Source organism: Vitis riparia, chromosome 8 (assembly GCF_004353265.1).
Source record: "Vitis riparia cultivar Riparia Gloire de Montpellier isolate 1030 chromosome 8, EGFV_Vit.rip_1.0, whole genome shotgun sequence".
NCBI classification, from domain to species: Eukaryota; Viridiplantae; Streptophyta; class Magnoliopsida; order Vitales; family Vitaceae; genus Vitis; species Vitis riparia.
The window spans coordinates 255598-280486 of NC_048438.1; the positions used below are offsets into that span (position 1 = coordinate 255598).

The window sequence follows — 24889 nt, forward strand, 5'->3', positions numbered from 1 at the left end:
ATAAGTGAGAAGCAAACAGAGCCGAATCTGGACCCACTATAGCCGTGGTTAAACGCAAAGGAAGCAGCGCAGAATCGAACCACAGGGGTCGAACCACCCTCCATATAAAACCATGGCACGCACTTCTTGGTGGTCCGATCAACGATTCTCTAGAATACCCTAGACACGCCTCAGCCAGAAAGAGAAAAATCATAGCACCCCAAATCAAATCTCGAAGAAAACCATTCGCATTGTCTACTCGGTTTTTTATTGGCATACGACGATGATTATGGGTTTTGATTTGGGGCATTCTTCCGACAGCATTCAAAGCTCGAAGCTTCTCGCTACGTGCTTGATCGGAGGCGTGGTTCTGGGGGTCTCCGTTCTGGGGTTCTACCTTGCTTTTCCGCCTCCGCGCCAGCTATCATGGCGGAGGAAGAAGAAGCCTATTCGCGTATACATGGACGGGTGTTTTGACATGATGCACTACGGCCATTGCAATGCTCTCCGACAGGCTCGTGCGCTCGGGGACCAATTGGTGGTCGGTGTTGTCAGTGATGCTGAAATTACTGCCAATAAAGGCCCTCCTGTGACTCCCCTGAACGAGAGGTTCGTTTCGGGATCTCTGGTGCCAATTGTGTTGGCATTTTTTTTTCTTTGATTTTGTAGGTTTTTATTGCGAAAGATTTGTTCAATTGTTGCGTGCTGATCTGCTTTTGACTTGTAGATTTTTCCACTATTTTATGTGTTACTGTTCAATCATTTCGCTGCTCCTCAAGATTGCGGTACGGTTGTTTACATATTTCTTTGTCGATGCTTCATGGTGATTTATTTGTTTGCCGTGTGTTTGTGGGATCGTGGTTGTTTTTTTTCCTTGGAAAACATGATTGCAGAAATATTCTTAGGAAAAGGGAGAACATGGATACCTTTTTGAATGAAAGTTATGCACTTTAGGTTATTTGAAGGAAAACAGTGGTCTTTTCTTGGATTTGGTCGGACTGTCACTAATAGAGTTATTCATTCCATAACAACAATCATAGATTACATATTAATTCACTTCTGTGATTCTGTCATTAATTGATAGAATCACAAAGATGGAATTAGCATCATGGGAAATGGTGAGGAGTTTAGGAGATTGGGAGGTCACTGAATTGCTTTTTCTTAATAATGAGTAGGGTTGGGAGATTAGGGGATTGGGTTTTCTTACCGATGAGTGGGATTTTTAGAGGATCACTAATTATTTTTCATACTAAAAATTAACTAATTATGTGGGAACAAGAGGTGGTGGAGAAATTGGAAGTTGAGGTGTGGGCATATTTAATATGGTATAAGTTTAGGAATGTGGATGATGAGTTTGGATGGATGTTTAATGGAGTGCATGGACCTTTGGATGCGTGGTAGAGGGACAGGTCATGAGAGGAAAATGTCAACATGGAAGGATGTGTAGTGTATAAGGGGCTGATGATAGAGTTTGCTTCCAGAATATCAGCCTTGATGAGGAGCTCTGTGAACATTCATTGTCAGTTGTAATATGATGGATTACTGTTGGAAAGCAGGGACCACATGTGGGCAAATGGTTGAGAGATTGCAGTTGATCATACTTGCAAGTAGCAAATTGTGAAGTTGTAAATGTCCCTTGAAGTTTGAAAACACGTGGTCAAAAGATAAGGCTGTTGGGGATAGAGTGAAGAGATGATGCTAAGACTATGAGCTTAAATGTATTCCAAGTTTCAGATAGGCAAGCATGATGTTTAAAGATGATTTGAAGATATGGAGCAAAGAAGATTTTGGGAATGCATTGATCAGAAAAGCTAGGCTGTGAGGAAAATTAAGGCAATAAGATGCAAAGGATGGAGAAAGGGTCTTGAGGCAAAATTAGTGGGGTGCAGGAATGTGGAGAAAGACAAGTTAAGAGATTTAGAGGAGATGGAAGAGATAAGTTAGAGATGAAATCCTGTGGCTAAGGGAAAGGGATCAGGGCATTAAGTTATTTCATAGGCTTGCAGACACATATCTGAGATGTAAATGTATTGGGAAGCTAAGGATTGATGGTTGATGGAAGACCAGGGAGGAAGATACCAATGACAGGGTGACTTGGTTTTTCAGAGGTTGTACGCAGAATTGGGAATGGTCAATTTTAGCTCCATCAGTATAGTAGGTACTAGGTAGCATGGGTTTAGAGGGGTGGAGGAGGTTTTGGCGGCCCTCAAGGATTTTTGGGGGGTGGGGGTTGGTCTGGTTTAAGATTCCTTAGTTAGACAGAATCATGATGGTGTTTTGGCAGCAGAACTGGGAGGCTGTAAGAGGAAATATGATGGCTACAATGGATGTGTTCATATGATTTGAAAGTTTGATTTGAGGGGGGATGCCACTTTCATCGTTTTTGTGATGAAAAAGGAACAGCAGAAGAATTAAATATCTCAGGCCTGTATGTTTCAAAGACTATATTAATCAGTTGCTAGGGTTTTTGGCTCAGATGCAGATTACTGATTAGGAAGCTGATGTCTCTTGGAAGCTTTATACTCATATGATGGTTGGATATATTGGTGGTTGTAAATGAATGCTGCATCGAGGTTAAAAGTTGAGAAGGTGGGGTCGCTGCAAGCTGGATATAGAGAAATATATGATAATTTTCATTGGAATTTTCTCCTGCATTTGTTGATTCACAAGGCAAAGGTGGGAATGATCATGATATTCAGATTCTTAATGCTTGTTGATGGAACACATACCAGTGGATCACAGCTTTTTTGATAGCTTCAATGATGGAGGGATGGATTTGGAAAAGGTAGTGACCATGTCTGATGGAATTTTCTCCTGTATTTGTTGGTTTCCATATATTTTGTGGAGATATGGGTGGGGTGGATCAAAACAGGATCGCAACACTCAAATTCACTTAATAGGACACGCATGTTAATGGAGTACCTGATAATTTCCTTGAAAGCTCATTCCTGTTCACTACCACGATTGAGGTGTTTAGCAGGTAGTGTAAGGGGGTTTCATGGAGGCTTTTCAGGTGGGATTGAGGTTACGGGAGTTGGAGATCCTATCACATCTGTTGTATGTTGATTGGGATGATATTACTAATCAATTAGGATACCCAAGGCGCATTATTCTTTGCTTTGAGGTTGTTAAGAGGATACGAAGTTGAATTTGGCCAAATTCAAAGGGATTGGTTCATAAAAAATGTGGATATATGTATAGGTATTCGGAGTTTGAATTTGCTAAATAAGGAATTGCTAGGAAAAGATAGTTTATGGAGGAGAGCACTTATGTGAAAGTATTGAGTTGAAGAAATGACGATTATTTGCTGAAGGTTAGTGATTTGTAAAAGAACAGTAGTATTTGAGTCTGGGAAGATTTCTCAAAGTTGATAGGGATTATTTCTGTTAATGGGCAGAGCATAAGGCTTTGGCATGATGCTTGGTGTGATTTGAGAAATGTTCAAAATAGAGGAAAATAGAGACACCAAAGTGGTTTATTATACATGACACTTAATGAGAGGGGGAAACCAGAACTCGATGTTCGCTAGGGATATTCATGATTGAGAAAAATTGAGATAGTTGACTCCTTTTTGGGTGATGTATAGGAAATGGATGTTTAGTTATAAGGGTATGTCAAACATAGAAGAGGCTGGGCTCCTAACGAAAGAGAAATGGTGATTGTGGATAACTCCAAAGTGGCATTCTTTGTTTTGATGACACTTCCCAGAATATTCACCATTGATCAGTTTGTGAGAGGGAACGAACCTTGTAAATGAGTGGCTTATATGTGAAAAAGGATGATGAGACTGCAAGTTATTTGATTTCTTGCATGTGGCCTAAGATCTTTGGCCCACAGTTTTTGACTTGTTAGTAATTTGGTTCCTCCCTAGAGTGGAGGGAGAGATGCTTTAAAGCTGGCATATTACTTCGTCTGGGTGGACAGCAAAAATTTTTGAGGGAAGGCATGCTTTTTCTTGGCTTTGTTTGTCTAGGAGTGCAATAAAGGAATCTTCAAGGGGGTAGAACTTTCAGAATCTAAGATGAAAGAAATGGTTTTGCAATCTGCTTTGTGGATGGTGGAACGTGTTTCTGGCTGGAATTTTTTGCTCTTTTGGACTTTATTAGTAGGATTGAAGGCTCCAGAAGCTGAGGGGACTACCATTGTATTGCATTCTTTTCCCTTTGTTCTATAGCCTTCCCTAGGGTGTTTCTTTGTAGCCTTTATGCACTTAGGTTGTGCACACAAGGCATTAATTTCATTTATTTACTTTTCATACTTGACTACAAAAACATTAAAATAAAAATTGCATCACTTAGCATTGATATTTTATTAGATTTGATTTCCTACTTCTTTGGGTTCCTTGCTTAGTTGTAATTTGTAGAACTTATTGTGTATCGCTTTCTAATTTCCATGTCATGATGTAACTATTTATGTTTTTTTCTTGTAGGTAAATGAGTTGAGTATATTATAAAAAAAGCACCAAAAGAAATAGTGCAGCATAAGCACATAAGGCTATATACAATGGCCACCATCAGGCACAACCAAAAAAGAGGGAACACAAAAAACATTTTTTTTTGATAGGTAAATAAGAGCATGTATTAGAAACGCCTAGAAGTAGCGACCCTTACTAGACAAACAACCACTCTATAAAATCAATCATAGACAAAGTATGATCCTCTAAATACACCCTAGCCCAATTCACAAAAGTACACAAAAAAGAATATTTGATAGCTTGGTTGGATTGTTCGACATCATTGAACACTCTTTCATTTCTTTCCTTCCATAAAGTCCACATGAAGCATAAAGGGGCAGCCCTCTATGCCTTCTCCCTTCTCTTGCCCACAAAAGCGCCATGCCAACCAAGCAAATTCCTTTTAGCTGAGGAATGCAAAACCCACTGTACGCTAAAGAGGGAGAAGATCAAATTCCATAACATTCTAGCCTTCTTGAAAAACAAAATTAGATGATTAATGGTTTCCTCTTTTTCGTTACACAAGTAACACCTATTCGACATATTCCATCCCCTCCTTTTGAGTTGGTTGATGGTCAAAATTCTGTTCGAAGATGCTTTCCTAGCAAAAAAACTCACCCTCATCGGAGCCCAAGACCTCCAAATAATACTTTAGGGGAAAGGATCACTAAAGGCCCTCGTGAAGGAGTGGTAAAGGGATCTAACAAAAAAAATGGCATTCCTATTTTATACAAAAACTTCTCGCTCCCTTAGTGAAAATCCAACCAATTTACAAAATTAATTAAAGGCATTAAACCTTCATCTATGTACAAAATAACCCACAAATGAAGATTGCTAAGAAAAGTACTTTTCAAACTCTGAGTAGAATGCTCCTCATTTTTAAACGATCTTCTATTCATTTCCTTTTGTATTGTTTAAAAAATGCACAATGGAGTTGCTCTCTATGCCCTTCTTTGTTTTTTACCCACAAATGAGTCATGCCATCCTGAGAGAGTCTCTTTGACTATAGAAGATATTATTGAAGATTTACGAAATAAAAAAAACAATAAGTGCCATAAAATCCTTGTCTTAGCATAGTGATGCAAGATGTGATCAATGAATTCTTCCTCAAATTTACAAAGAAAGCAAATATTTACCAACGATCACCCTCTCATTGAAACTGGTTTAAAGTTAAAACCTTTTCCTAACTTATCTTCCAGGCAAAAAAGCTAAGGAATGATGAATTCCAAATTACTTTCATTGGAAAAGGAATTGATCTCCCCAACACCAAGACGGAATATAGAGCTTTGATAGAAAAAGTTCCATTCCTCAAATCTATCCAAACCACCCTATCAAAAGTTCTATGTCATCCAACTACTTATCATTTGAGTGCTTGGAGAAACAAGGATTCTAATGATCCCTTTCACTTGTTTGATCTCATAAATTTGATACCATGCTTCTTTCGATATAACTAATACGTACAAAGAGGGGAATGATACCTATAGTGGCTCATCTTCACACCATTTATCCCTTTGAAACTTCACTCGCCTCCTGTCACTCACAAAAAAAAAAAAAAAAGCTCTACTATTAAAGAGATCACAATCCTTTGCAATGGTTTTCCATAACCCAATGCTGTACCCATCTTTGACTTCACAAGAACGCCACCCCACTTCATCCTTCCCATGTTTGTCCCCTATGACCTACTTCTAGAGAATTTCCCTTTTAGATGCATATTGCCAGCTCCACTTACAAAGAAGGGTCTTGTTAAGTGGAGAGACATTTAGAACCCGGGATCACTTCACTAAGTGTGATTTTTTTCTCTAGTGCCCACCTCCCTATAGGTAATTTCTTTGAATCTTCTCTAGCCTCAATTTGACTTTCCTTGGAATGCTAAACAAGGATATATAGTAGATGGATAAGCTAGATAAAGTGCTCTTTATTAGAGTGAACCTCTCCCCCTTGAAAATATGTTACCCTTTCCACATCACCAACCTTTATAGAAATGCCCTTCTACCCAATCCCAAGCTTATTTAAAAGGGGCACCTGTAAAAGCTGCCACTATTACAGATGGGATGTTGTTTGTAGGCCAAAGGAGTTGGGAGGTTTGGGTTTCAGGAAGACTTCTTTGAGAATTATTGCTCTCTTAGGGAAATGGCTTTGGAGGTTCCCTAGAGAAAGGAATGGTCTTTGGCATAAGGTTATTGCGAGTATTTATGGGATACATCCTAATGGATGGAACGCTAACATGGTGGTTAGATGGTCACACAGATGTCCTTGGAAGACTATTGCTCAAGTTTTCCAGGATTTCTCCCATTTTGTCCGCCTAGTGGTGGGGAATGGGGAGAGAATCCGTTTTTGGGAAGATCTTTGGTGGGGTAACCAAACTTTGTACTCTTAATTTGCTGGTCTTTATAGAGTCATTTTTGTGAAAAATCTCACCGTCTCAAATGTCCTTGACAATTCCTTTCCACTGTTTTGAAATTTTAATTTTCGTATTAATCTTACTGATACAGAAATTGATCTCCTTTAGAGAATCATGTCCTCCCTTAGTTCAGTGCTTTTCTCTCCTTCTTTGGTAGATTCAAGAGCTTAATCTTTGTCATCATCATGCTTGTTTTTAGTGAAATATTTTTTCTTGACCTTGTCAAAAGTCTCAAATCCTATCTTGTTCCTTCCGGCCAAGTTTTTGTGAGTTCAAAAGCCCCTTCAAAGGTTAAGGCCCTCGCTTGGTTAGTAGTACATGGGAAGGTAAACACCAATGACAAGTTGCAATTGAGAAGACCCTACAAATCCCTTTGTCCTCAATGGTGCATTCTTTGCAAAGGAAATGGAGAATCGATCGACCACCTTTTTCTTCATTATCCTGTTACCATTGGACTCTGGCACAAGTTGTTCAATCTAGCAGGGTTGGCTTGGGTCCCTCCAAGGAGTATTGTGGACATGATGGTTATTGCTTTTAAAGGTTTGGAGAATTCATTAAAAGGCAAGACTCTTTGGCAAATCGTTTGCCTCACTTTGTTATGGATGGTGTGGCAAGAGAGAAACAATACGATTTTTGAGGATAAGGGGAGAACGGAAGAGATGTTATGGGACTTGCTTCTTTTCTATTCCTCTCTTTGGGCCTCTTGTACTGCAACTTTTAGTGGAGTTCCTCTTAGTGTTTTACAACTCAATTGGATTGTGGTTTGCGTTTCAAAAGTTTGAGAGTGTTGGGGTTTTTTCTTTGTATTTAGTTTTCTAAAGTTGGGTGCTTTCTCTTTTGTTCAGTTTTTGTTTTTGTGGGAAGGACCTCTCATCCTTCTCTTGTTTCTTCTCTTTCTCTTGTATTTTTTCTTCTTTTAATATATTTTTCTTCGTTTCTGATAAAAAAGAAAAAAGAAAAAAAAAAAGCTGCCACTATTTATGCTTTGTTTTATTTTGTTTATATTGGGAAGTGAATGATAAAACTATGTACATTTATGATACTCATAAATATTGTTAGAAAGAGCTATGTTAACTTTGAAGAATAGATTTTTAATGAACCCAATTTAACAAAATATGATTGTTTTTTTTATGAGAATTTAACAAAATATGAAATTGAATGCATAGATTCATAAGGTTAAAGAATAGTAATATACCAACTGGTCCAATTTTTAACGAAATATGAAATTGAATGCATAGATTCATCATATGGTTAAAAAATACTAATATACCAATTGGTTCCATCAATATAACAATAAAAAGGTTATGATCAATTTACAAGTGTTAGTGTAAGAGAATCCTTAGTGTCCATGCTCCACCATCACTAGACGAAGTGGAAGAGAAGTTTTACAAAAGACTTTCGATGTGGAAAAGACAATATATTTCTAAATGAGGAAGACTTATGTTGATTAGAAATACTTTGTTGATCTTGCCAATCTATTATATGCTTTTGTTTGTAATCCCTAGAAAGATTAGATTAAGATTAGAGAAGATTCGAAGGAACTTTCTTTGGGGAGGTGGGGCCTTGTAGAAAAGCCTCCTAGTTGATTGTTTGCACGGATAAGAGAAAGAGGGGTTTGGGCATTAGAAGTCTCTCTCTTCTGAATCGGGCCCTCCTTGGCGAGTGGATTTGGAGATATGTTTTTTATGATGAAGTTTTTTGGAAGCAAATTATAGAAGGGAAGTGTGGGAAGGAAGGAGTAGGTTGGTGCCCTTGTGAAGTTGGACTTGGTTATGGGGTTGGTGTTTTCCATCTATTAGGAAGGGGTGAGATCTTTTCTTTAGAAAAACCTCCTCTGAAGTGGGTAATGACTAAAGGGTTAAGTTTGGGATGGATAGATGGTGTGCGGAGGAGCACTTGTGTAATTCCTTTCCTTCTTTGTATGTGTTAGCTATGTCAAAGGAGGTCTGGGTGGCAGAATTGTGGGAAGACTTAAGAGGGATGGGATATTTGGATTCCACACTTCACTAGGCATTTTAATGATTTGGAGTTGGAACTTGTTGAGACTTTTTTTCCATGTTGCAAGGAAAGATGGTTAGAAGGGAGGCTAATGTGAAGGTGATTTGGAAAGAAGCTAAAAAAAGACCATTTTCAGTTAAATCTTTCTATGAAGCCTTGGAAGTTGGTAGGATGCTCCTTTTTGTAACAAACTTTATTTGGAACCTATGGGTCCCGTCCAAAGTGAGCTTTTTTACATGGGAAGCTAGTTAGGGAAAAGTTCTGACTTTAGATGATCTCTAGAAGAGAGAATGGCCAATAGTGAATAGATGTTATCTTTGCAAATTTTTGGGGGAATATATTGATCACATACTTCTTCATTGCTCCAAAGGAAGGTTCTATGACACCTATTGTTTTCAGTATTCAGTGTAGATTAGGTGATCCCTTCTTTGGTGAAAGATACCCTTTTAACTTGGCATGACTCCTTTGTTGGGAAGAAAAGGAAATTGGTGTAGAAAACTGTCTCCTTTTGCATTTTTTGGACAATTTGGTGGGAGCATAAAAGAGCTTTTGAAGATAAGAGAGAAAATGATGAAAAGATAAAACTCCTGTTTCTTTGTAATCTTTCAGCTTGGGTTAGCATTTACATAAGTGAAGACTCAATGCCTTTATTTGATTTTGTAGAGCCGGTGGGGTCTTGTCGAGTGTCGGTGTTTTTTTGGTAATATCTTTTGAGGCCTTCCTTTTGGTGCTCCTTGTATACATCCGGTGTGCTCTGGTGTACCTTACTAATTTATGTACCTATATTAAATAAAAAAAGAAGAGTCACTATCAAGTGCCGACTTCCCAAATAAATAAAAGCCTTCGGATGCTCCAAACTGGAATCTAGTAAGTTGCTTTCATATGGAAAATTGTAGAAAAATGTAGAGTAGGATTTAGAGCTAGCTTGGTATAGAGGGAAATTCTATGTTCTAAAAGGAAGAAATGGCCCTAGAAAACCATCTCAAGAAGAGTAACAGAAAAGCCTTTAACCCCTGAAATTTCTTAGAGAACCTTGGAAAGGTCCTTTTTTACTTGAATGGAAACAGAAACACCTTAGAAGACCTGTAGGTTTGCACAACAAACTATTTTTAACATTGGTGGCTATCTATCTAGCTTATGGTGGTGAGACCAAGGCACTGGTGAGACCAAGGCACTAAGTGGAGTGTATCAAATACTTTCAGCTCATTCTTATCATGACATGTAGCAATCCTCTCTCTGTCTCATGCACAGTCCCTGGACCTCCCTTGTCCCAAACCCCCATAGGCAAATTTGATATGCATTGATAGTCACCTAGCATATTGTCTAATGCCCTTTTAATTGAGAATATTTTTGTACTGGAATTTCTTTACAGGATGATTATGGTCAGTGGTGTGAAGTGGGTAGATGAAGTCATTCCTGATGCACCTTATGCCATAACTGAAGATTTTATGAAGAAGCTGTTTGATGAGTATAACATTGATTACATTATCCATGGGGATGATCCCTGCATTCTTCCTGATGGTACTGATGCTTATGCTCTTGCTAAGAAGGCTGGTCGCTACAAGCAGATCAAGCGCACAGAAGGAGTGTCAAGTACTGATATTGTTGGTAGTGAATCTGCCCTCTTCATATTTTTGCTTGGTTTCCTGTGGAAGGATGATATCTGATTGTGGGGGGGAAGGGGGTGGGGGTGGGTGGGGGTTTGCATTTTTCTTGTGATGGAATTTTGCAATAATAGTGATAATATTGCATCATTAGAAAATCTTTCTGAGTTTCTGATATGTGATACCATATTCAACCATATTATTAAATATGAGGCTCCTTTTGCATTTTGGTCTATGTATGGTAGAAATCTTTTTTGTGATCCCAATGAATGTTACTTGGGAACCATTTGGACACATTACATGCTTTCTGTTTTTTTCTTATAGTACATATCTACTGTTTCCTGTCTTGTTTTCCTAGTTCTTTCTACAAACTTGAAGTTAGTTTTGGTGACTCTTGAAAACAGTATCATGTTTCCCACAAATCAAACCTGATTTGAAATGCTTAGTAATGTTTGGTGAATTTGATGATGATGTTGGTGAGAGAGGAAGGGGTAAAGACAAGGAAGTTTGTTGCATTTGTGCTAGTACTCATAGTTCATTATATTGGTATCATAGTGGTGGAGGTGAAGGCTGTTAGAGGTTTCATGGTTGGAGGAGGCTGTGCAGTGTTGTTTGTGGTAGTACCCTGGTAGGGATTGTTTTAGTGGCATGTGAAGATGGATGTTTGGTGGTGGCATTGGGGATGATCATGCAGTGGTGGCATAATGGAGTGGAAGTGGCTATGGGGATTTGTTCCGTTGACTCCCATTGTTAGTCTCAGTGCTGACACAGTTTTTCATGCTTGATTTTGGTTTTGCTAAATTGTACTTTTACCAGTTTTTGTTTTCCTCTTTCTGTTGTGTTGGTTTTCTCTTTGGTTTTCCCGTCTCTTGAACCCACATGCAATAAACACATTATCTCTGATGTTTCTATCCTTTTGTCTTCTCTCCTTTTTCTTGCAAAGATTGAAACATTTTTGAAAAATGCATCCACATAGGCCTATTGTACTTCATCCTGTCTCTAAGATAATATTTTTTTTTTAATTGATGTGAGAACAGTGGTTTGGTAATTTTTTGAACAGGACGCATGCTTCTTTGTGTGAGAGAGAGATCCCTTAGTGACAGTCATAATCACTCTTCTTTGCAAAGACAATTCAGCCATGGTCACAGCCAAAAATTTGAAGATGGTGGATCTGGTAGTGGAACTCGCATATCTCATTTCCTACCAACATCTCGCAGAATTGTTCAGTTCTCTAATGGGAAGGTGCTTACTCTATACCCAGTTCTTACTGAGACTCAGTTGTTTTGGAAACAAAGAAACACATTTTCCAATGTGTTCCGTAATTTCTTTTTTCTTTTATTGTTGTTTTAAATCTTCTGATTCAGTTAAGTCCATTTTTCCTGAACTTTTTGGAAAAGGATGCCCCCTCTTAAACAAGGCATTAGAAAGACAAAATTATCCTTTATTGTAGGTTTCAAAAAGGCATAAGGGGTAATTTTGGATTTGCAATGCCTTATGTGAGATTAACTGGCCCCACTTTTTTTAACATAGGGATCAAAACCAGCATTCTGTGTCATAAGAACCTTGTAGGTACCCCTGAATGGTCTACCACTGGACAACTTAAAAATTCATGCCAAAAATATATCCACTTGTATTAAGAGTTGCTACTCTTCCATTACTCAACACACTATGAGTGTGCAAAAGTTTAAATTGTATCATATCAGCTCTAGAAATTGCCTGGTCCCAAATAAATTTAGCAGGTATTAAAAAAAATAATAATAAAAAAAAAAAGAAGAAGAAGAAAGAAACGGGTATAAGAATGGGTTGATAGTGTCCTTGGGCATTGTCCTTACCATGTTATTTTGACTTTCTTTTTTCTTTAGGATAAAAAATATGCTAGAACTTTTCGATTGATTAAAAAGATGAAGAAGGATGAAGCATCCTTCCACTTATATTGAAATTTGATGGAAACAAGAGAAGAAACTCCTTAATAAGGAGCTTACAAGCTCACAATGAAAAAAGGTTACAAAAATCTAAGAGCAAAACATACACAAGAACTAATTACAACTCAAGGAGGCAAAACACCTTCAACAAAAGTCACCTAATTGTTTTGCTTCTCTTTAACTAAAGGGTCCACCACTTGATTGGCGAAGTGAAGAAGCCAAAGAATGGCCCATACCAGCTTTGTAGCGGTATTAAATATTTAACCTTTTTGGTGTAATGTGGGTTCTTCCATCGTCTGTGAAGGAGATCCTTCTTGGGTGGCATGGTGTGTTTGTGGGCAAGAACTGTGTAAAGGTTTGGAGAGCAGCCCCTTTGTGCCTTTTTTGGACAGTTTGGAAGAAATGAATTAGGGTTATTTTTGAAAATGAGGATTTTTCGATCCAAAGGTTGAAAAATTCTTTTGTTTGTAATTTGTGGTCTTGGTCTAAGTTGTGTATAGCTGAAGGGCCTAACTCTTTGATTAACTTTTTTGAATGGTTGGGCTATAGATGAGCGCAGGTGTGTTTTTTGTATCCCTCTTTCTTTTGTTTTCGCCTATAGGCGCCTATTGTATACTTCTTGTATGCTTTGGGTTAGCCGTTGGGTGTCCGGTTTTTATTAATATAACTTTTCTATGCCTTTGCCTATAAAAAAGAAAAAATTAAATATTTTGCATAGTCACTCATCAAACCTCCATGAGCTTCTTTCCTTCTTAATCACCCATGAAAAGACGAGCAGAATGTCCTTCCACTTCAAGATTGGACAATCCCAAAGCTTTAGCCTACACAAGGCCCTCTAGTGAAGGTAGAATCTCAGCTTCAATGGTAGAACCCTTACCTACAGGTTTAGATTAAGTTTTTACCATTGTATCTTGATGATCTCTCACTTTACTCCAATTCCAAGTTGGACGGGCATACCCAAATAACATTCATCAAACTTTATTAACCCTTCAATCAGTGGTGACCATACTTGAGAGGTCTTCTCAGCCAACCTCTTCAATTGGCATACAAGATGGCAATTGAATAATATAAGGCTCAACTCAAGGCATCAATGCAAAGTTGAAAATCTGGAACAAGGTTGTTTTTGTTTCAAGAATCCACAGTTTCTAAAAGTCTAGAAGTGGTTTTTTATCATAGATTTTTGGGAATGACAGCATTAATTACTTTCTGACTGCATATAGGTCAATGAATAAAAAGTACATGCAGCTGTAGATAACTGGATCATATGTTTTATGTACTAAATTTTATTCCGTCTCTTGATCTTGTGGATCTAACATTACGTGAGCATGCAAGGTAGGTTTTTCATAAACATATTCAACCTAAGATTTTGATTTCTGCAGATGTGATTTTTTCCCTCTCAATAAAGTTGTTTAATCAAAACTAGGGAGAGATGGAAAACCCTCTGGTGTTGCTGGATTCTCAGAACTCCTGCACTACTGAAGAGTTTTCTCTCTCAGAACCTAGAGGTGTGGTGGAGCCAGTTTGTTGTGGAATAGGTTTAATTACCAATTCATTAATTAATCTTTGCGCGTGTGTGTGTGAGAGAGAGAGAGAGTGATCTTCAATTACTCGGTATAATTCTATAACATTAAACAAACTATCTGATTAAAAAAAAAACAAAAATAAAACATGCAAAACTAACATTGCAATTTTTATGTGGAGAATTATTGTATACAGAACCATGGGGCATAGTCCAAGTTAAAGTAGTGGATCATGAAAGTTAATCCTTACCAATTATACAAATTAATGAAAGTTTATTTCTCTTGACGGGTTCAATTTTCAAAGTAGTTATAATGCCCTAGAATTTGGTCGAATGCAAATTGATGGGATAATCAAACGGAGTTGATTTTGGATGATTGATCATCAGAGTGGGATGGATGAAATGGTGGATTCCAATGTCTTTGCTTATTTGTTTACTGTGTCATTTTCCTTATTAGTGGATTCCATTATTTGTTAACTAAAATATATTAAAACCATGGGACACTAGGTTGCTGAGGTTTATTAACCAATTAATTTTATTGCGATGGAATGAGAAATTTGAGTGAACCCCTATGGATTCAGATGTAAAATAAATTGGTTGATGAGTTGTACTTATTTTGTTTCAAAATTGCTCTTTGAGAACATTCTCTGAGTCTACATGAAACTAAACCATTTCTTTCTAGTTGGAAAATTGAGGTCAAACATTTTTTATTATAATCCTGAATCACTTTGAACTGAGAACCAATTAATTTACAAGTTTTGATGCTTCAGGTGGTGTAGGTACTGATTCATTTACTCTCCTATGAGAAGCAAGTTTTCATGTGCCATGCACTAGCTGTTCTGAGATAAAAGTCTGTTTTTATAGCTGGGTCGAAGTGGTCAATTCTTAACAATACATTTATTCTTGTTTTGGCTGCAGGGGCCAGGACCAGATGCTCGGATAGTATATATAGATGGTGCATTTGATCTTTTTCATGCTGGACATGTGGAGGTATATCATGTTCCTACTTATCAGAGTATAGATTAATTGATTATACTCCTTATAATGTTCTCTCTGATTTTTCTTTTGTCTAAACTTCTATTCTTTGAGAAACATGTCCATACTTGTGCTACATTTTGTTACCCTGAACTTCTGATTTTGTTGTTGTCATTATTTTAATTCTTTCTGATACCTGTGCTTGTGACAAACACAAGTTGTGCACGAGTTCTCTGAGTTGTGTTTTGCATTTTACGAGTGAGAATCCATTTACACTTGGCTGTGCATTTCTTCCCAAAATCAAGAAAAGGTTGCTCACCAAGATTTTTATTTGTGCTTGGCTGTAATTTTCTTTGATGACTACACAGACAGGGGGATGGAAAGTAATTCATTTGGTCATTAACCATCTTGTGATGTATAGATATTGAAGCTTGCTCGAGGGCTTGGAGATTTTCTACTTGTTGGGATTCACACTGATCAAACTGTCAGGTTGCAAACTACCTTCCTTTCTTTTACTCTCTCTATCTCCAATTGGGTGTGGTTGTAAAACACTGAGATAAACTTTGTGCTTCACAAGTACATTTTTTTTTTTTTTGAAGTAATAACTAAATGCATAAAGTGGAGATTTTCTGACTTGTATAACCCTGTTTGGTCCAATGGTAAAATTTCCAGGTTGCCAATCATTAATATGCTTTTTTATTTCTCAGTACATAATAAGTTAACATATATGTGTTTTTCCATATAATGGTTCCTGCAGTGCTAATAGAGGAGCACATCGCCCTATCATGAACCTTCATGAAAGAAGCTTAAGTGTTTTGGCTTGTCGTTATGTGGATGAGGTGATAATTGGTGCTCCTTGGGAAGTGTCTAAAGACATGGTGAGCTTGTCTTCTAGTCAATCCTCTTTAGCGCTCATTCTTAATTCCATATCTTATCATATACATGGTTTTTTCTTTTTGCAACTTCTAATCAAGGTCTAAATGTTGGTGCTGATGGATTTATCAGATCACATAATATGGATATCTCTAATGGACTATGACACACAATAGAAGTAGTCTGCTAAAAGTAGGATCAATACAAGATGTATTTCGTTTATTAAATCACATCTTGCTGGCTTACTTGGTCATTTCACTAAAAGAACTGGCTATAGAATAATCCATTCTTTATTTTTTGTTATGATGATCATATATCTCAAGATACAATAATATGGAACTTTTTATTAATTGCTGTTTAATAACTATTAAACAGTGCTATACTTTTGAATATAATTTTTAGGATTTCCTGGACATTACTTTCCCTGTGAAATGTTTAAAATAAAAGGTCTTCCAAAGATTTCTGCTTTTCTATTGAGGAATGTCAGGATTTCAGTAATATCTTTTCAGTGGCAGCAAAATGATCTCAGATATATCATTAGGACTTGAATTTGGAACCTCCCACAAACCCTCCCCATCCCTTTACCACTTGAGCCAGGCCTCAAGGGCTATCAATATTTTATATTTGGTCCATTTATCTATATATTGATATTAGAAACTGCACTTCTAGTATTATGGATCCATTTACAATAATATAAAGGTTTTTCATAGATAATGATGCAGGAAATAGTACAATAGAAGAATGAAAAATCAAGTTCCCTTCATGTGGTGGCAATGATTATATTCATGCGTTGACTCATGTAACAGGCTTATATTCCTCTTTGCTTTCCAACAACAGAAGATCAAGATTTAATTCTTATTCTTCAATTGGAAACATGCCGTTTGGCTTGTAGGAATTGGGAAAAATAAGGCTCATATTGTTATCTCTTAATATCTGATGTCTCTGGATTTTATCTTTGTTGCTTGAATTCATGATTATTTGAAACACAAAACTGTGCAAAGGGTTTAAACTAACAGAAGATTGAGGTCTAAGTGATTTTACACTCGAGAGGCTAAAAATGCTACTTGGTTCTCAGGCAGAAAATGGGCATTTGACATAAGAAAACAATGGAACAGAAACATGCTTTGTTCTTCAGTAGTGTCTAACATCAGAAACTACTGCAAGCAGACAAGGAGCTTCAGATTGCCAATCACACCCCAACCATCCGTCCCTGGTCTTTCTCTTTCAAAAGGAGAAGATGAAAAATTGTTTGTACTTATGATTTATCACTAAGAGCTTAAGATTGCTGATCAAATCCTACCAGTTGTTAATGTGACAACATGTATAGCAAAATGGGACCTCCTACCTGCCATTTCATGCTTTTTGTGAATTTTAGGGAAACCTAGATGTGTTTACAACCCTGTTTATTTTCTTCCTCTGTCTTATAAGTAGAAAAGCTCTAGGTTTCTGGTCAAAATTTTTCTAAATTTGTGTATTCACAGGGGAGTATGAGGGATAAAGTGGGGAAGTGAGTACAAAAGAGGCACAGATGGGGGCTTTTGTAGCCTGCCCTCTTTTGATTTTAATGATTCATAATTGAAAATTAAGTTTGCATGTTACATTATTTATTTTCCACCCTTGCCCTTTTCAGAAGATAAAAAACTCAGACTATCCATTGGAACATTGCAAAATAACTCTTCAGAATTCTCACAGGGGTTAATGTTGGTTTCCAAGTGACTTTAGTGCCACTATGATCTGTTTATGGATCTAAAATTAATGCTGAGTTTGACTATTTGAGTTACTGCTTCTGTGGAGTGACTTTACTTGGCTGCAGTATAGTACACAGATACTTAATGTTCTTTTTTAGTTATTGTGAATTTCTTTCAATGCAGATCACAACCTTCAACATCTCCTTAGTTGTTCATGGAACAGTGGCAGAATATAATAATTTTCCCAAGGTAAGCTATTAGATGATGTACTAGTTAGGGTCATGCATTTATTGACTTGTTACTCAGCTACCAACAAGCTTCTTTTGATAGCGACTGAAATATTGTTCACTTTACAGGGGAAAGAGGACCCATATGCTATTCCAATCAGTTTGGGTATCTATGAACAGTTGGAAAGCCCCTTGGATATCACAACTACCACGATAATTAGGAGGATTGTATCAAATCATGAAGCATATCAGGTTATTTGGCCTCCAGAATATGTTGTCATTTTATCTGTTTTCAAAGATAGAGCAAACGTGAAACTTACTATTAAAATCTGGACCAGATCATGCCCAACTCTACAAAGATCTAGTGATGAGTGTTTAATTTGAAGTAAGCCAAATAACAACAATTTGTTTACAAAGCAATGAAATAACAATACCGATGTTTTTAAGCAAAGCTAGTTGGTAATGGTGTCGATAGGTAAAAGCAATCCTATCTTTTTTTTATAGGTAAAAGCAATTATCTTAAAAGCGCCTGAAGAAGGGTGCACAAAAGTATACACAATGTATACAATGCACCAAAGGCCAAAACGGAAGAGGGATGCACAAAAAACAACAAAATCAAATAGTGACAATTCCATAGTGTTTATCAATTGAAGAAACTTAATGTAGAACTTATTGCTTGGATTTTTGTTTGTCAACTGCTTTCTGTGTTCTTTTGATTCAAATGTAATTGAAACGTGTCTTCTTTCCGGACAGAAACGTAATGAGAAGAAGGCAGAAAGTGAGAAAAGGTATTATGAAGATAAGACATTTGTGTCCGGCGATTGATTGATTTTGGAGATGTGAGGTACACACACGGCTAATGTGCAGGGTGTCGATTTTTGCCCCTTCTTTTTAGTTATATTGGAGTACTTGCCATTATCGCTTGTGGCTGTGATCCATTATTTCAAAGATCACTTGTAGTTGCTTAGCTTAGCTAGTATTACTGCATTCCAAATTATATCTGTTTTTTTTCAGACCCACTTTCTTGGAATTGGGTCCAAGAACACTGGCAGAACTTTGAGGGAAAGGTCTCTTGATGATATTGGGTGGTTTTGCGAGCGAAATCTAGGCACCATTTGTAAGAGTAGGAGCATGCGTCTATTTATACTAGTTATACATTCTGTATCCTGGAAGAAGCTGTCCTGTTTGTTTTAGACAATATCGTTTCTTTTGACGGACAATGAAAAAGTACTTGGTATGATAATGAAGGACAATTGATTTTTACATGTATTTACAGAAGAAAGCTGCAAGGTTCCCACCCTGCCAGAACTGAGGATCCTGCCTATATTTTCACCATTTATGGGCCTTTGCCATTCCTGTCATTACGATAATCACTTTCTGGGGTGTGTGTGTGATGGGTGTCCATTTCCATTTTAACTGCTTTACCTTAAAATATGCTTTGTTTCATTGTTAGGGTGACCTCAAACCCATGCGGAGCCTGTGACTGACCCGGCCTGGCCCAACCCAAGTCGGAGTTCTCCAGGCCCTATTAGCATGTGATGGATTTGACAGAAAGATATGGGAATAGATTACCTCCCTCTTTTGTTATGAGAATGGTGGGGAGGTTATAATATTAAAACTTGCATCTTCTGGGGTTTATTACTAATAACAAAACCTGTGATTGCCATTCTCCATAACCTGCTAAACAAAAGTTTATTGGCAATATTTCCTTTGGATGGTAGCATACACCAATTTTTTGCAAGTGTTCTTTTTTTTTTTTCTTTATTGTTCTGAGTTAAATTAAGAATCTTCATCAAGGGGGAAGGAGTACAAGCACTCTAGACAACGTGCCACCTCTAAAATCATCACCAGTCTGTTGTTCAAAGATCTTTTCAGATCTAAACTCAAAAAATGACTCATGTTAACCAGTTCACATCTCCTTCAATACTAAAAGTATTCCTAAATATTCTCCAAAGAGTTTTAGTGTTGCTTTGATCTCTTAAAGCATTGGTGAGGTATCTTAGAAAGTGGCATCCTATTCCCAAATCACTCCTAATGTTTTCCATTCAAATATCTGAATGTGCTAGCAACCACCAGTGATCTCATTACATATCTTAATATGAACCCAGTATAAAACATTAATGTCATTTATTTTATTTAAATACAATAGCCAAGGTGGGGAGGTGATGCCGGAGGGGAGGGCTAAGAACACAAAAAAGGGGTAAATGGCTTAACACAGATGCGATCTAGTATCATAACAAAAGCCATTATGAGTTGAGAGTCAAACCCAGGCTGCACCGCCAAGCTAAACACGTCATCTGCTAATAGAACTGTCGTGTTTACTTTCTTCCTAGCTATCTTTGCCACCAGTTCTCCTGTCACTGCACTTCTGATCTTGCAGTTCCTTCTCATAAACGACCCCTCAATCCTGAAATCTGGCGTTGTACGTTGCTTTTTCGCTCCTCCCATGAACACTTCCGCTTCTTCTTGCTTGCTCTGGATAAGCCCTGATCTTCTCCTCATTGAGAAGAGCACTTTTGATGAACTCAAACTCTTCCCACATCCACCTTCTCCTTTGTATCCATTCCACTGGTACTGCATGTTCAGTATCTGTTCCTGCATGGATAAATTTACATATATACTTAGAACTTAGAACCAATATATATTGTTATTATTATTATCACAGAAAGAGTTGTTGCCTATATGAATACCTGGGGCTTGAGAGTTAGCAAAGCTTTGCCTGCTCCATCCATGAGGACAAGGCCTCCTTTAACATGTCCTTTCTTTCTGGAGTAGTTGTCGACCCGAAAAGCCAATCTTCCATGTTGATCAAACACAGTGAATCCGTCCGTCCCCTGGAAAGTCATGCTGGATCTCTTCCACACAGTGAGCACAGCAGATGGACATGAAGGATTGGTGCTAACAGCATCATCTCCTGCATTATTAATATCAACGCCACTGCTCGCTCCTTTTAGGGACAAATCTTGGCATTTGTTGGTGGTCGGATGGATCCGCGACATGGGAACCAAAGAAAATCTGGCAGAGAATATGTGTGTTTTGAAAGAGAGACAAAAGAGAAGAAATGGTGGTTTGAACTTTGAAGGAGACGGTGAATAGGTGTTGGGACAGAATTCCTATGAAGAAGTTCGTTTAGAAAAGGTGCGTGTGGATGGGGATGGTATTTAATGTTTGAAATTTGAATAAGCTAGGTGGAAAGAGAGACCCTTGTCTGTGGATGTTTGTCTAGCCTAGTGGCTTACACGATTACTCCTGTAGGCCCCCCTTCCTTTATGCCACCATCAATGACCTACCTCTTCTCTTCTTCTCTCTCAGCGAACCCACTTGGTCGCATCCTGACCCATCATCCTTTTTTTTTTCCTTTTTCGCCTTTTAATCAAGTCACTCCTATGCACATCGTTAGCCTATCACCTAATAGCTTAAGTTTTAAAATCATTTATGACATTAGATCCTCAACTATCGGGACTTCATTCCCAACCCTATTTTCCTAAGACTTTGATCTCTCTGCTAAATTTTCTAAGCATACGGTCCATGCTTTAGTAAAATGTAAAGAGTATTAAGGTGTAAATTGATGATCATGACGTCTACAATGATGGTATGTTCTTGTTGGGGCACATGAGAAGGCCAAAAGTTTTGAGGATTAACTGAGGGGAATCATCACCTTCATTTTTCTCCTAAGTGAAAAAAAGAAAAAGAAAAAGAAAAGAAACAGCTTGCTAATAGATTCATCACCAAACATGTTTAAAGATGAACATTAGGCGTGTAGTGGGCCAAACTTTCACATGCATCATCATTAAAAACACGGTTAATTATGGAGGATCTTAGGAAAAGTTTTTGATAATAAATCCATATTCTTGTTCAAACTGCATGTGACTTACTAATTTGTCGCCATAATGAAATTCGGTTTTCTAGCATAACTATAAGTTTCAATGGTAGATTCTCTATGATTTGGTCTTTAGGAGGAGGAGAATTCAAAGCTTGGCTGATCTACATGGCTAAGTACTAAGGCTTGTGTTTAATTTAGTTAAAACCAAGATGTGTTCGTTTGTCTACATTCAATAAAACCAAGGGGAGGAAGGAAAAGATTAGAATGACAGATAAGCCATGAAAGGTGCTTTAATCCTTGTTTAGCCATTTGATTACACTAAAATGTTAATTAATGAAGCAAGTTGGTTGGGTGCCCATGGTTTTGAGTCACAAAAGCACTTGTTAATCACTTGTTGAATGAGGAATTATATTTCAATTAGCACATGACCAATCTCTGAGGTCATTGTCTATGGCTTAAGCTAAATGAAATATATGTGGTTCATGGGATTCTTTCGGAAAGTGAAAAAAATAATTATAGTTTTTAAAAACAAAAAGGGGTAGGTCATAACAATGGATCCATTAGCCCACTAAATGAAATTTGAGTACTGAATAGTATGGTTGTGTTTTTGAAAATAATTACTATGTTCTGAAGAAAAGCAAATAAAGATTATAGTCCATTAACTAAGTCATTGATGGGTTGAAAATTTATGAAATTGAAAACAAAAAAATTCATATTTGAAAATGATCTCAGTATTCGTAAAATGTTTTCATATTAAAATTAGTAAATTATAATTTTATTTTTATTAACTATATGATAGAAACTAGTAGATCTGTATTGGTAGCTGCAAAGAGAAAAGGGAAAAGAAAAAGGGTAAATGTTGTGGTGAGGACAAAAACAAAAATTAAATATAATAATAAAAAAATTATTGTTTATATTTGCACATTTTTAAATTCTTCATTCTTTGCTTAGAAAGGAAATACTAAAGATGATAATGTTTTATGTTCCTTCCCATTACATGAAATTTCCCAGCATGGTGGAAATTAAATTTGGCATTTTCTCATAATTTCAACACATTTTGAAGTATAGAAAATGGTGTATTGGTCCTTATCCACAACACTTATTCTAATACTAAACATACACTTAAAAAAATAAAATGGTACATTGTTCTTTATCCATGACATGTTTTCTAATGGTAAGCGTACATAGAAACAACTTTCTATACAAAAAGAAAAGAGATGCCACTTTCATGAGTAGGCTTTTAACATTATTATCTAAATGGGAACAAAATTCTAAGTGGCCTTACATCACACTTTGGAATTAGGCATTCTAAGTTGAGTTGGTTCATCTTCGCTTTCTCATTCTCCACACAATGAAAAAGCCAAGGCAATAACTTTCAATAAACTAACACCCAAGATGCATAAAAAAAACCCTTGTTGGAAAAAAAAAAAAGAGAAAGAAACATCAAGTCCTTCTCTCCATTTTCTATTTGTATTGTGGTTGCATGAGTTACAAGGCATGTGTAAAGATTATAAAATGTGGTTAAGGACATAGAGACAATGCATCATGAGCTTTGTACAACAAAGCCCCAGCAATCAAATTGCATACCCGTGATTCCATCCACCTTTGTCCTTCGTTTCATTTTAATAGATTTTGACCTGGGTTTTCAAGTGGGGTGTCAACATTTGTATGAAAAAAGGGCGAGAGATTAAGAATAAAATTGAAAAGATGAAAAGAAGGATAAAATTGAAAAGATATGTTAATAAAGATTGGCACAATTTACAAGAAGAGGGTACTCCAACTAAGCGTGTAGCTTTTTAGTGTTTTCAAAGTTGTAGTGGGATGCAGAGTTGGGCATCAAACACCCCTCCTTATCAGTTGTATGTGGAGTATTGGGGTTGGTAGCAGCCCCAATACGAATTGGTGGGATGAAAGTCAAATCACTAGATTTAGTAATAAAATAAATATTCATATTCATTATAGTAGAATATTTGGGGGGTTTGACCCATCATCTACAAATGAGATGATGTGGTTTATCATATGCAAAATTCTGAAGTAATTTAGGGAGAAATTTTATTTGCAATAAACGAGACTGTATAGACAATTTGTTTAGAATTTCAAAAGATGTTTTCTTTGCAATAAAAGATAAGTCTTCAAAAATCTGCTTTTCTTTAGTTTGTTTGAAGTGGGTGGGTATTTTTTTATATATACATGTGTGGTTGTGAACATGAGTCTTTTATCATCCTTTAAACCTTTTGGTATAAGAGATTAACATGTCTTCAACCCACTACTCTTCATGTGCCTCACTTTCTGTACGTGAGATTGACATAACCCTCATTGCCATGTGCTCTCCATTCTCCAAACCTAATTTTGGTTAGGGTTCAGCTTGGAATAGATATTCTAATCTAACCTCTACTTTGTCACCATACATAGTTGAGATCTGGGACTTCTATCGGTTTATATATATTAATTACTAATTTGACCCAAAAGTTAACATATTACGTAATGAACCCCAAATGTGTATTCTTCCAACCTTGGCTAAAGTTGTAACATCATCCCCTATGGGCCACTTTCTTTGGACTTGGACGTAGCTCAATAAATGGAAAAAATGACCCCAATTTTTTGAATTGTTATACATTTATGATCTCCTTTGAAGTTACCAATTTTACCCAATAACTCAAGTTGTGAACTAAAGAGTCAATAATATATATCATGTAAATTTTAATTAAAATTCTAACATGAGAGAATGCAATCATTGTTTAAACAATTTTATTCTAAAATGTTACAAGATGACCACCATCATCTATGATTCTGTATTGTCCAAAATATTAAAACTTTTTACATAGTAGTTTTAGTTTAGAAAAACTAAAAAAAAAAGAGTTATTATGACTTTTGTAATACTTCATGAATCACCTGTGAGGACTCACCTATGAAAATTTGTCAAATTGAATTAAAGTAATTGCTTATTACCTAATTCCCTAAATTGATACGGTTCATAATCGATTTATATAACTTTGAAAATTTTAAAATAAACCTAATTAAATTTTGAGACAATTATCAATTTCTAATTCAATTGACTCAATATTTGAGGACTTTCATAATCCAACTTAGAGTACAGATCTTTGAACCCAACAAAGGCAAATGTTTCATCTATGGCAAGAAAGGCCACTAGAAGAAAGAATGCCCTAACTATCCAGAAAAAAAAAGAAAAAAGAAAAAAAAAAAGAGGCATGTCCCATTCACTTATACTTGAATCGTGTTTAGTGGTGGATTCCGTCAATTCATGGTGAATAGATTCTAAGGCCATTGACCATATCTGTAATTCTTTATAAGGGTTTCAACTAAGGAGAAGGTTGAATAAGGGGGTGGTGTACCTAACTTTAGCATCTATTGCAAGGAAAGTTGTATAGGCAGTGGAATATGTCATCCTAGTTTTAGAAAATAATAA

General features: G+C 36.7%; 2 protein-coding genes across 4 annotated transcripts; one reads left to right on the forward strand and one right to left on the reverse strand.

Moving 5' to 3' along the window:
- The first annotated feature begins 81 nt into the window (after window positions 1–81).
- On the forward strand, window positions 82–18912 carry LOC117920375 (ethanolamine-phosphate cytidylyltransferase). 3 transcript variants are annotated; one of them, XM_034837857.1, is made up of 10 exons: window positions 86–588; window positions 10204–10439; window positions 11496–11677; window positions 14795–14866; window positions 15273–15340; window positions 15609–15729; window positions 17596–17661; window positions 17769–17891; window positions 18393–18483; window positions 18654–18912. In XM_034837857.1, the coding sequence occupies exons 1-9, from the start codon at window positions 263–265 to the stop codon at window positions 18462–18464; spliced, it is 1266 nt and encodes a 421-aa protein (XP_034693748.1). In that variant the 5' UTR covers window positions 86–262; the 3' UTR covers window positions 18465–18483; window positions 18654–18912. The 3 variants fall into 3 exon arrangements, with proteins under 3 accessions (XP_034693749.1, XP_034693748.1, XP_034693747.1); XM_034837856.1 differs by having other exon boundaries at window positions 87–588; window positions 18393–18908; XM_034837858.1 differs by lacking the exons at window positions 17769–17891; window positions 18393–18483; window positions 18654–18912 and having other exon boundaries at window positions 82–588; window positions 17571–17649.
- Window positions 18913–19699: 787 nt separating this feature from the next.
- Window positions 19700–20770, reverse strand: LOC117920377 (protein LURP-one-related 5-like). The gene is made up of 2 exons (XM_034837859.1): window positions 20330–20770; window positions 19700–20234 (listed from the first exon to the last, which is right to left on the reverse strand). Exons 1-2 carry the CDS (start codon window positions 20636–20638, stop codon window positions 19821–19823), a joined length of 723 nt encoding a protein of 240 aa, XP_034693750.1. The 5' UTR covers window positions 20639–20770; the 3' UTR covers window positions 19700–19820.
- Between the last annotated feature and the right edge of the window lie 4119 nt (window positions 20771–24889).